Source organism: Pseudochaenichthys georgianus, unplaced genomic scaffold (assembly GCF_902827115.2).
Source record: "Pseudochaenichthys georgianus unplaced genomic scaffold, fPseGeo1.2 scaffold_428_arrow_ctg1, whole genome shotgun sequence".
Classification (NCBI taxonomy): domain Eukaryota; kingdom Metazoa; phylum Chordata; class Actinopteri; order Perciformes; family Channichthyidae; genus Pseudochaenichthys; species Pseudochaenichthys georgianus.
The window spans coordinates 217,695-231,144 of NW_027262993.1; the positions used below are offsets into that span (position 1 = coordinate 217,695).

Sequence of the window (13,450 nt, forward strand, 5' to 3'; positions counted from 1 at the left end):
ATTCTAATATGGAGGTTCAGTAACGTCTCATTTCTACGTGTCTGACCTGTCTGTTGCGTGCAGTGAAATGATGGCATGTTTCCTCCTCTCAGTGGATCAGATCTCCACCGTGGTGCTGTACTCCAACGACATTTGGGTCAAATCTGTGGCCATCGAGGAGCCTGGGTAACGCACCGCTCACACTTCACTAACACACATGACACACACGCTCTGCTCTGAGGTGTTGAATGCTCAATCGCTCCAGCGAAGACAATCTGAAGTCTCATTCAGAAGTGCAACATAAAGTACTCTTTATATACATTAAAAAAGATGGTAAATATCGTCACAATAGTGCATACATGTAAAATACAATAAGATGTCAAATAAATACTGAACAATGGACTTTAGTAGAAATGTAAGCTTTCATTTTGAAAACAAAGAAAAGGAAATACTTCACTCTTTCTAGAGCTGCATAACAAACTCAAAACGTTAACACAATAATGACTATTTTTAAATATGAAGGATAAATAAAAATGCCCCTCAGAGTCCGAACAGATGGAGATTCAATAGCAACATAACGGCAGACGTGTTTTAGACGGAGTGTGTCTTGGCTACTTAAAGATCAATCTCTTTATTTATTTATACACCACATTTAAACAGCCTCAGTTGAACTACAGTATCACATAACACGATGGGAGTACAATAATTAAACAATAATTAAAAACATGATCAAAATCACAATAACTAGAAATGTAAAGATGTAATGTATTAAATCATATTAAATACATATGCTAAGAGACTGTACAACGGTCACCGTACAGCGTGTCATAAAGACATCAACATCTCGCTGCCCTGTATGATTTCTGATTTTGTAATTGATTGATTATTTCAGTTTGAGAATAAACCAACGGAGAATAAATCCACAGTGAGACGTTGAGGATCAGGCACCTGATCAAAACGCTTGCTTGTAGGGTTGGATCCTTTACAAAGCAGCGAGATCAAGTGCACAAGAAACACGTTAAAAAAGGACATTAAAATACATTCAAAACATTCATTGTCCAGCCAAGAGAAAATAAAAACATGAGTGCTAGCTCAAATAGAATTAGTGTTACAGCTGAACAAGTTATTTCTAAGATCTTGAGGCGCTTTCACACCGGAGTGCTTTTCCCAAGAACTAGGCCGATGGGGAGATTTGGTTTCACACCAAAAGGATCTGGAACTAGTCCCTAGTTCTCGCAAACCTTTCCACCCCCAGATCGTCCCTGCTAGAGAGGGGGTACTGTCCTGGGGAGGAAAAGGTTCGTGGGCGTGTCGGCCAAACTAACCATTTCTGATTGGCTGGGCGAAAGGCAAACCACGCCCCGTAAAACTCAGAAAGGTTTTTAGCATTAGCATTATTAGCATTAGCCCAGCACACCAACGGAGAGAGACTAAGGCCCAATCCCAAACCACTCCCTCGACCCCTCCACTCTGTGATGGAGTGAACTCCGTCTGCAGCCACACTCGCAGCTCAACGAGGCTCCTCCTGTCAGATGGAGGGAGTAAACACAGCAGCGAGCTTTGGGACGGCCTCCCCTCTCTCCGGCAGAAACAGGAAGTGCCGTAACTGTAGCTAACAACGGTTTCAAATCAGCATCTCTTAGACAAAGAGTTTAAATGAATAACTCAAATAAAACTCCAAACATCTTTCATTGTGTTTCAAAGCTCTTTTAGTTTTAAACCTGATGCTTGTAAGCTTCTTAGTTTTTGCAACGGTCTGTAAATATACACAACTTTATAATAAAATGCACCCATTTACCTTTTTCTAGACTAAACACAGGTTTGATCCTAAGTTAAAACATATGAGGTCATCATGAGGTCGTTAACATCACAGTTTATCAGCAGATGTTTGCTGGAACTACTTGTAAACAGCGTGTTTCCTGACGGACACACACAGCGTGACTCCGGTCAGGTAGAGACCGGTCTCAAGTCAGCACCGCTGCAGACTCGCTGTTTGAGGGCTTGATAGCCCACTCCCCCTCCACACTCGTTGCTTTGGAACAGCCCTCAATATGGCGGACCCTCCACGTGAACGCGCAAACGGAGGTGTAGGGGTAGGGGTAGGGTGTAGGGGTAGGGTGTAGGGTGTAGGTGTAGGGGTAGGGGGTAGGGTGTAGGGTGTAGGGGGCGGTTTGGGAATGGGCTTAATTTATGGCAACACAAAAGAAAACATGGGAGCGGTGGAGATGGCGGTCAGGCCTTCCCCAACTCCGGGGACTTCCGGCCGGAGACTCCGGGTGGCAGTATACACCGTGAAGTGGTTTGCGGCCTGCCAGTAAACCCAAAGCAGAAGAAGAAGAAGTGACGTCGGCGGCTTCATTTGCCTAATCCTCCCTCGGGGAACTTATTCCGGCGTGAACGCGATCGGCTGATAGTTCAGGAATGAAGACTTCCGGGAACTATTCCTGGGAAAAGTACTCGGTGTGAAAGCGCCAAAAAAGAATCAGCAACATCTAATATTATTGTATTCGTTGTGGAAAGCTGATGACTTGCGTTTATATCGTTTATGTGTTCAACGTTACTTCTGCTTGTTCCCTGGTTTTAGAGATGTCTAATGAATCCTCTTTGAAGTGACGATAAGGAACACGGTTTTAAGTTGCCTTACATTTAAATCCTGCCTTAATAAATAAAATGCATCTTGAAAGTTTGGTCTAAAAAGTGATTTTCTTTGGTCAGAGTTCACTTTGCTTTATACATAGTTTTAACACTTTAAAAATAAATGTTGCATGAAAGAAAATGAATCCGGAGTAAAGTTGGGTTCATTTTAAACATCTCTCACAGCAGCTCCGACCTTTCTCCGGTCTCGTTGCTTTCTCTAAATATAAATGCTTCAAAAGCTCAAAATCTGCCGTTACGATATTTTGGATTTTATTCCTATTTAATAACCTAATAAACGATTTCTTGAATTTTTGGTAAACCTCTTTTTTTCTACTATAATCATTTTAAATCTTTGATGAACTGTAATCTTATTTACTTTAAACAAACACTATCGCCACCTGAGTGCAAACAGACGCTTCAGGAAAGTTAGAATCTATTCTATAATTGATGGTCATTGTTTGTGTATTTGTATTGGTGACGCACTTTGGACTGCACTTCTAGTTTGAAAGGTGCTATACAAATAAAGCTTATTGTTATTAATTTAATATTATTAAAGTGTAATCCTAAAGGAATATAACTTTAGATAAACTGTATCGTCACCTTATAGTGGTGTGAAGTAACTACGTACATGTACTACTAAGTACTGTGCTTGAGTACAATGTTGAGGTACTTGTACTTTACTTGAGTATTTCCATGTTATGCCACGTTATGCTTCTTCTCCTCTGCATTTATATAACAGCTTTAGCTACTTTTAACGAAACGCATCTCTAAAAATTATTACAATGTTTTACGAAAAGTCCATCAGAACTTTGTTTTTCTACACCAGTAAAATACTACTTAATGAAACACTATGATGTGTGCTGTGTCTCAGGAACTCGGTGCCTCCCGGAGAGAGTCTGCAGAAAGACTTCAAGCTGCTGCCTCTTCTGGCCAACAACCGCGAGAGGAGAGGCATCGCTCTGGACGGGAAGCTGAAGCACGAGGACACCAACCTGGCCTCGTCCAGCATGTGAGACACAAACCTTAATCTACGCACTAATGCAATGCAATCTTAACCTCTTAAGCCCTGAGCCTGTTTTTCAGGTTTCAGGCTCGAAAATGCCACTAACACAACAAAGACTATATCTTCACTTCTAAAAGGGGTACATTAATAATCTTTTATCTCAAAGCAAGATTACATCTGTGAGTTGGATGTAGAAATGTCAGAATCAATATAGATGTTTTATTTTAAAGTAAATTCAGATGGAACAGAGTAAAAACATTACTTATAGTGAAAACCACCCTTGAATGATGGTAAGGTAAACTAAAAGCTTTAGGAATCCAAACTATAACATGTAATAAGTACCCTGTATCAAGATTGATGCAAAACAAGTGAAATGTGACCTTTTTAGAGAGATTTAGAAAAATAAAGTCCAAGCGGACTCACCTCTGGGTAATTTGGGAACCATCAGTTCCATTTGAACTTTTTCACTGTAAAAATCATTTTATTACTTTGAATTATCACTATAGGTATCCATTCCATCCAAATACAACTGTTGTTAACAAAATAAAAATAAAACATAGGCCTACTCTGTTATCCTCTTACAGTGAGCCTCTGAATTAGCCCCGAGCGAAAAATGCTAACCTATTACTGCACCGAAAATCACTCCTAGCTCCCTTATTACTTATCCCAGCTGCACATCCAACACATTGTTTATGATCGTAAAGACACAGAATCTAACGGTGCCGACCTCAACACTGAAAGATACATACTCGCGACGTTTTCAACAAAAACGTACATTAAAACAAGTGGCGCTAGCGCTAATGCGCTAGGCTAAAATGGCTCACCTTCCTCTTTGTCTGGTCTAAACTGGTCTTCAATGGCATTAAAACGATAAAAACGATGATGTAGTTAATCCATAGGTTAGTATCCAATGGGGCTGTGTCCTCTTTGAAATGTTCTGATAATCTATAAGCAATAAAACTGCAATTCCGTTATCTGCTGTCCGCTTTGTGCTCCGTGCGCTCTGGGTCCTGCAATTCCTGCTTCCTTACGTAGTAAACAATAAGTAAAGTCTCCTGCGTAATGTTCTTAAGCTGGCTGGCATTCTTTATACTTTACGCAGGACCATATCTCTGGAACCCATTGGTCGATTCGCGTGATTTACACCTTTTTCTTAACCATTACATCCAATAGAATCGATGGGCAGTTCCCAAATCCACGTAAACATTACCATTGCGGACGTAATAGAGAAGCAAACAAAACATATCTGAAAGTACAAGCCTGGGCGGCAAAACTTTATACCCAGTATATTGCCATAAATATGATGATGGATTATCAGTAAAAATGTCTACGTGACACAAAGACATTGGATTAACCTTGAGCGGCGATTTTATTCCGTTGAACACAACTTTTGATCACAAATCAAAAAAGGTAAGACGTAATTATTGTAATATTTTTGAAACCGGATGTTGTTTACTTTCTCTTTTCTGGCTGATAGCTCCAGGAATTCAAGGTCGTACAGTGATGACATTACATGTGTGGAATCTGTGGAGTCTCAGCTTTAAATCGTATATCTTGTTTGTGCAGTTTAGATAGTAATAAGGGCATTTCTACAGTGAGTTCTGCGTTTCGCTCAATGCTAATTCAAAGGCTTGGTATTACTCTTGTGTTTTTTTTAGCTAACAATTGTTCTTATTGTCATTTAGCGGAGTTTCTTACCTTTAAAAGGGTATGAAACATTAATAGTTTCATAAATGTTAAGAAGCTCTGAGACAAAAACGGTGGGAGGGGTCCACTGGGGGGATCTTCGGGCTTAAGAGGTTAAAGGTCCCCTCGTCTACTCTTTCTCATCAATACATCACAGCTCTCAGATATATCCAGAGCCTGTCTCTGATTGGCTGAAACACCAAACAGATCATTGCAGCATTACCCATAATCCCCTCTGTTTCAGCCCTGTTTCCAAAGTGCTGATTCTCTGTCTGTGACTTCAGATGAAACTAAGGAGCCCCTCAGGGCAGATGAAAAGTGTAACCGGGGTGAAAAGGGTGTTACATTTACTTAATTATGACTATCGTTACAATCAAGGCCAAAAAATTAGGATGAGCTCCAACGGTCAAAAATGTTTTTTCCCCTTCCAGAGTTACCAGCGCAGCGCCCCCCCAGATCTGGCGCCCTCGGGGCGACCGCCTATGCCAAAAATCGGTCCTGCCAGTACATACAGGTGCAAATGTCTCCAGATTAGCAAAAAGACACCTTTATTGAACATACAGTAACACAAATACTACAAATCCACATAACAAACCATCACAAATGAAAAACGGTCGGCACTTATTATTATGTTAATAAAAATGGGTGCCTGGCTGGCGCCCCCTAGCTGCGGCGCGCAGATTCCACTATTTGTATATAGGAGAAACACTGCCAGAAAACAGGTGAAAAGTAGCCGGAACTTCCTCCAGAGGAAAACCCGGCCCGCTTAAAACCGTGCTACGTGCTGCAGTGGAAAAGCGCAAAAAGAAAATGTTGTCACATTTGTGTGAGGGAATGATTTGCAGCGAGGCGCCCGTCGTTTGAAGAGAGGATTAATGTGTGTTTTATTGAAAATGTTCATGTTGAATATTTTCTGTTTCAGTATCAAGGAGGGAGTTCTGAAGGAGGTGATGGGGATCATTGTCTCATACCGGGTCATGGTGAAGCTCGTCATCGGAGGGTCAGTGTGTGTGTGTGTGTGTTGTGTGTGTGTGTGTGTGTGTGTGTGTGTGTGTGTGTGTGTGTGTGTGTGTGTGTGTGTGTGTGTGTGTGTGTGTGTGTGTGTGTGTGTGTGTGTGTGTGTGTGTGTGTGTGTGTTTAAAAATCTGATTTTTTTTTGTTTTTCTGAAACAATTCTGACTTTTCTGTATAAAAAAAAACATTAAGTAAAAAAAATCAGATTTTTTTCAGAAATGTTCACAAAAAAGTCTGAAAGTTCAGATTTCACAAAAACAATATAACATTTTTCAAGGTGACATTTTCCTCATACAGTGCAGTCTGAAACCAGAGCCCAGTCTGTTCTGATTGGTTAGCTAGCCGGCTCTGTTGTGATTGGTCAACCAGCTTAGAGATGTCCCGCCCCTTAGTTATTATGTTCACTGTTTTCTTCTGTTCCAAACCAATGGATAAAAACATCAGTTAATTAATTTAGATAGCGTTGTGTTAAATATGAACAATCAACGTGTTATTTTGTTCTGATTCTCATCTTTGGTCCCTGCTGCCCCGACAGGATGATGGGATCGAGGTGAGCTCATGTCTGCTTGTTTCTATCAGTAACAGGAAGTAGATTAGTGACCGGATGTAGATCAGTATTTTCTCTGGCAGAAACAAATGATTGATAATAAAAGTGAAATGTCTAAACTAAAATCATTTCTGCCAAATCTCTGCTTTACGTTCCGATATGTAGAGAGGTTTATCCACATGCTAAATGATAATATGTGGAATGTTCTTATCTTAAAAAGTAGAGCTTAATCAACACACACTCTTTGTTGAACCCGTGAGTGTTACATTATATTTTCTGTATTCATTTATGAATGTGTTTCTGCAGTGAGGTCGCTCTGGAAGTTCCCTTCAAACTGATGCATCCTAAACCTGACCCAGGTGTGTGTGTGTGTGTGTGTGTGGTTGTGTGTGTGTGTGTGTGTGTGTGTGTGTGTGTGTGTGTGTGTGTGTGTGTGTGTCGTGCGTGCGTGTGTGCGTGCGTGCGTGCGTGCGTGCGTGCGTGCGTGCGTGCGTGCGTGCGTGCGTGCGTGCGTGTGTGTGTACACATTATTAAACCTGTAAAAGTGTAAAATAACTAGTTCAAATTATAACAAGCGCTAACATCAACACACAGTATTAAATAAATACCAAAAGCCTCTCGTGTAAAGAACGTTAACTCTTTAATAACTACGTAGTAAATGCATTCATTCAAATCTATAAATATGTTCATGAGATAAGATGAGAGGTACTTTATTGATCCCAAGCTGGGAAATGTTTTATAGTTGGAAAGTCCAACCAATGAAGCTGAATCTAATCTGTTGTTTTCCCCGTCTTTCTTCTTCATGCTGCGAACAGTGAGGGAGAGGTAAGATGGTTCATTCAGCACTTATACACATCTACATGTGTTTTACTCTCGTTGATCCCGAAGGTCTCTGTCCCCGGAGTGAGAACCAATCAATGAAGACGGTTCGGGTTATTGTGCTGTTGCCTCATGTCGAAGTGTTATGTTCAGTACTGGTCCCCAGCTCATAGAAGCCGCGGGATGCTAACCTCCATGTGTTGGGCGATTTGCACAGTTAGCACACCTTGTGTTGATTAGGATATGAAATATTGTAAGTCTATCTAAACTGAAAGTATTATTTTAAGACAAACATGATGACGATGACCTAATGTCTTATTCATAAGAAAGATATATGCTAGAGGGGGGAGGACCAGCTTCTTCTTGCCCCGGTTGAACATGACGGAGACTATCTGAGAATTATTGTTGTTGTTTTTCTTTGTTTTTTATTATTTCTTTTTTTGTACTTTGTTATAATTATTAATTTGAGTGAGGAAAAAAAATGAAAAAAAGAAAATATATATATATTATTGTTGTATGTTTTTGTTTCTGACATGTTCAAGACATTGACTAAAAAAAAGAAAAAAAATATGAAGTCATTCGTTACAAAATGGCTTGGCCGATCTGGAACGTGTTGGAGGTTGTTGAACATTCTGAGTCCATTTCTGACATGTTCAAGACCAGAAAGGCAGTTCTGAGTCCCATAAAACTTTAAAATGGACCCAAAATTCTTTAAAATCAGCCCACAGAAAATACAAATATGGCCACTTTCCGGTTAAAACTGCCATTTTTGATCCTTTAAACGTCAGAAATGTATTCAACATCCTCAATAACCCCAGAAGAAAACTCAAACCGTCCAAATCAACCAAACCATGTTTTAACTATTGTCTGCTTATCAACACAACTTATGCTAATTGTGCGAATTGCCATTATGCAATTTATATTTGCTTGAGACCGCTACTATACCTTTCTATCATAAGACTTTGGGGTGCTCAACATTTCCGGGTTCCCAATACGACTCTCTGATCTGCAGACAGACTATCGTGTTGATTTCTTTCAAGTCCGTTCTCAGCTCTTCTACATGTGATAAACCCTGGTGTTGAGCTCTGACAGTGAAAGCAGATCTTCTCTCGTCTGCAGTGAGATGGAGGAGGAGGTGGAGTTCCAGGAGTTTAAGCGCAGCTACCTGAAGGGGATTATCGATGACGACGATGAAGATGGAAACGTGTCAGCCGGTGACGACGCTGCGCCCATCGAGAAATAAAGGAGACGGAACGAGGGCCGGGAAAAAAAACCAGCCTCTCCTCAGAGTTTTAGTTAAGGGACCATATCTGTGATTCAGCCTGTTTACGTCCCTCAGTCGTACGGACGAGCATTAGGATTACATGAGGGGGGAATGGGGTGTGACCAAAACACATTATTAAGGTCCTACTTTATTCTTAGAAATCTGAGAAGATTTTCGATTTTCAGGAAGATAAATTACCAGATAAAACTCAATATTGTTTTCTTTTGGTCACATCCCAATATGTTCCCTCATGTGGTCAAAACCCTCTTCCGTACACTCGGGTCAAAACTGCTTATTTTAGCACACACTTCAAACATCAAGCAGACCCAATGCAACACACACTACCACATGAAGTATTGTCGATATACGTATACATATATCCATCCATCCATCCTTCTTCTCCCGCTTATCCGTGGTCGGGTCGCGGGGGTAGCAGTTCCAGCAGAGAGCCCCAAGCGTTCCTTTCCCCTCATCAACCAGCTCTGACTGGGGGGTCCCAAGGCGCTCCCAGGCCAGCGAAGAGATATAATCCCTCCACCTGGTCCTAGGTCTACCCCTCGGTCTCTTCCCAGCTGGACGTGCCTGGAACACCTCCCTAGGGAGGCGCCCAGGTGGCATCCTAACTAGGTGCCCGAACCACCTCAACTGGCTCCTTTCGACGCGAAGGAGGAGTCCCTCCCTCAGGACCGAACTTCTCACCTTATCCCTAAGGGAGACGCCAGCCACCCTGCGGAGAAAACCCATCTCGGCCGCATACATACATACATACATACATACATACATACATACATACATATATGCAGTTTCTTATTCATATTGATGTAGGCTATAACCTTAATACTGTAGATGACTCGCATTCAAAGACGCTTTGTCTTTAGCTGATATGCAGAACCACTGATATGGTCTTCATGTAATGAATCATTGTGATTTATTAGTATCTTTGTTGTGCTTTTTCAGTCGTGCTTATAGTTCCTGAATCTTAAAGGTGGGGTAGGTCATTTTGGAGAAACCAGCTCGAATATGAAAATACACAACCGGAAAAAATCTGCCCCTTCCTCACAGAGCCCCTCCCCCAACACACAGGAACGCGCACACGACCAATGAGGGCACGAGATCAGTGTGTGCCCAGGTGGAAGGCTGACAGGCAGGTAGACCGTCCAGTTACTTTAGCCGGCTCAGATGATTGGTCGAGCTTTTTACAGCGCCACGGCTTCAAAGCACTTAAGCTATTCATTGCTATCGGGATGTTAAGAGCATTCCATGGAATATAACAAGTGTATCTCGAGCCGGTTTCTCAAACGTACCTACCCCGCCTTTAACAGCATTTTTAGATTTGTACAGAACGAGAGGCTGAAGCAAAGACAACGTTTAATCATATTTGATTTGAGCTCAAAATGGTGGTGTGAATAGGATTACTAAAACTAGGCCAACTTAAACTGGCCTTCCTCTGATTCCTCTGCTGTAGTGTGATCTATAGGTTTGTGTGCATGTAAACGGTCTGCAAAGATTAAAATGCCTCCCTTCTCCTCCATTGGACTCCATTGTTTACTTCCAGCGCATAGTGACATCAATACGGAACACTCACGCTCCTATTGGCTAGCGCTCGAACACGTTGTACGTGATAGGCTGAGGGGCGGGACATCTGCAGACTTTGACACGGACAATATATTTAAATGAAGAAAATACTTTAGTTTTGTCTCTTGGTCTGAGAGTTTTTTAAATGTTATCTGTTTCTGAAAGAAGACAAAAGCAAGCGTCAGGAGAAAGTAAACTTTTAATTTCAGACAAAAACCACGATGCACAGATCACAGCATCTTACCCACATCTACGTTATCGCTCAGGACGCCTCAGTCAGCGCTTCAGGGGAGCTTTCATTCATCTGTACGCCACATGTTGTTCACCTCTGTGTCGTTCAGAAATCGACATACTTCTTTTTTCTAATTCACCACAAGGTTTTAAAAGGGATTTCGTAAAGACCTCATGACCCCGTCTTCCCTGTTGAGTCATGCTGAATATCTGTTATCTAAAATATTAAAGACAATTTTATCTTCTTAAAAAATTAATTCAGTTTTAATGTTTATTTAACATTATTGAACGCACTATTAATCTTGATGACTTTTTATTTGGTGCAGTTTTTTAATTGCAGTTAATAAACAAACACATCACATGGTTGTCTGACCATGTGATGGTCTCTCTCTCTCTCTCTCTCTCTCTCTGCCAGATGTATGTTCAATACAAATCACCTCTTCTTTCGCTAAACCAAAATATTTTAGAGCTTGAATTAAAAAAACTTGAGTGAGACAAAATAACGGCAAGGGTTGTATTTGAACTGCAGATCTCACATGAGTCTATCTATGAACCCGCCAGCTAACAGAGTCAGCTCCAATGTGGCTCAAATATAATGACATGGACCAATTTCCCGCACCAGCCTTCAGTTTGCCTCTCGTGCATCAAGTCTGGATACAAACCGATCCCTTTGGACCGCGGAGGAATAGAGAGGTGCCGGAATGAGTCCTAAAACCCGGAAATGAGTCGGCAGTTTCAGGTTCAGTCGATGGTTTTTTTGTCTTCGGTTCGAAGCCTGAAATAAGCTCTGTGATTAAAACGAGCTGAAGAGATTTTGAATCAAATTACGTCATCCCTCCTGCTCCACTAGCCCTAACCCTAACCCTACTTTTCTGTCTCTTCCAAATAACAATTCCTTAAAGGAAGATGCAGCTTGGCCTGTTCTAACCCTAATCCTCTTTGTGCTGTCAAGTGATTTCTTGCAGCGCACATTTAAAGACAAATCAGCCAATCTCAATACTTATACATAGTTTGATCTTTTTTCCATCGTCGCTGAATGAAGGAACTCTGCTCAAACTCCACTCTGTTGCTTTTGTCTGAAATAAAATGACTAAGTTGTTGCAGGGCTTGTGATCCAAGCAGCCGCCTTGCTTGCAATTTGAAATAATTAACTTTTATCAAACGTTACTGTACGCATCATCAACATTTAAAAAGGTAGAAAGTATTAAGGGTCGAAAACTAAACTGCACTGAACTCAAGGATTACAAAACATTTACTCGGAGGATTCGTAGTGCTTTAAAAACATGTAATTATTTCTGAACCTCTACAGCTCAGCGGTCTAACCATTCATTAAAGTGATTACACGATGAAAAGCATTTGTGCATTTTGCTATTTCAGTGAGTGTTGAATCATGAGACTGAATATATCTCCACTTTTAAAGGAGGGGTATTTCCGTTAATGAATCGCATTTAAAACAAAAATAATTGTATTTAATTATTTTATTGTTTCCTCAATTTGTTATTCCTTTTCCAAGACGCCAACACAATACCGTCTGTTATGAACTAAACCACGTCATACACTGAAGAAACTGAAACGTTGACTTTAACTAAATGTATTATATCATCACATTTCACATAGCTGTATTAGGTTAGATGAAAGAAATACTATTAAGTTAAAATAGGTTCAACTTCATATGTGTTGCTTTCAACTAACCTAATACAGTTATGTGAAATGTACCACTGAGAACGTCCATATGGGACCTGTTCTGGGTGATAGCTAGGGTTAGGGTATTGGGTTAGGGTTAGGGTATTGAATTAGGGTTAGGGTATTGAATTAGGGTTAGGTTATTGGGTTAGGGTTAGGGTATTGAATTAGGGTTAGGGTATTGAATTAGGGTTAGGGTATTGAATTAGGGTTAGGGTATTGAATTAGGGTTAGGGTATTGAATTAGGGTTAGGGTATTGAATTAGGGTTAGGGTATTGAATTAGGGTTAGGGTATTGAATTAGGGTTAGGGTATTGGGTTAGGGTTAGGGTATTGAATTAGGGTTAGGGTATTGAATTAGGGTTAGGGTATTGGGTTAGGGTTAGGGTATTGAATTAGGGTTAGGGTATTGGGTTAGGGTTAGGGTATTGAATTAGGGTTAGGGTATTGAATTAGGGTTAGGGTATTGGGTTAGGGTTAGGGTATTGAATTAGGGTTAGGTTATTGGGTTAGGGTTAGGGTATTGAATTAGGGTTAGGGTATTGAATTAGGGTTAGGGTATTGGGTTAGGGTTAGGGTATTGAATTAGGGTTAGGGTATTGAATTAGGGTTAGGGTATTGAATTAGGGTTAGGGTATTGAATTAGGGTTAGGGTATTGAATTAGGGTTAGGGTATTGAATTAGGGTTAGGGTATTGAATTAGGGTTAGGGTTAGGGTTAGGGTTAGGGTATTGAATTAGGGTTAGGGTTAGGTTATTGAATTAGGGTTAGGGTATTGAATTAGGGTTAGGGTATTGAATTAGGGTTAGGGTATTGAATTAGGGTTAGGGTATTGAATTAGGGTTAGGGTATTGAATTAGGGTTAGGGTTAGGTTATTGAATTAGGGTTAGGGTATTGAATTAGGGTTAGGGTATTGAATTAGGGTTAGGGTATTGAATTAGGGTTAGGGTATTGAATTAGGGTTAGGGTATTGAATTAGGGTTAGGGTTAGGTTATTGAATTAGGGTTAGG

At 40.7% G+C, this 13,450-nt stretch overlaps 1 protein-coding gene across 1 annotated transcript in view; it reads left to right on the plus strand.

Moving 5' to 3' along the window:
- The window catches only part of saga (S-antigen; retina and pineal gland (arrestin) a), a 44,265-nt gene extending 33,820 nt beyond the window's left edge, over positions 1–10,445 (plus strand). Inside the window, exons 10-16 of the mRNA XM_034078424.2 lie at positions 93–165; positions 3,488–3,625; positions 6,228–6,305; positions 6,855–6,869; positions 7,173–7,225; positions 7,682–7,691; positions 8,805–10,445. Of these exons, the coding sequence (XP_033934315.1) occupies positions 93–165; positions 3,488–3,625; positions 6,228–6,305; positions 6,855–6,869; positions 7,173–7,225; positions 7,682–7,691; positions 8,805–8,928 (491 nt within the window). The 3' untranslated portion in view covers positions 8,929–10,445. The remainder of the gene's footprint in view (positions 1–92; positions 166–3,487; positions 3,626–6,227; positions 6,306–6,854; positions 6,870–7,172; positions 7,226–7,681; positions 7,692–8,804) is intronic.
- The last annotated feature ends 3,005 nt before the right edge of the window (positions 10,446–13,450 follow it).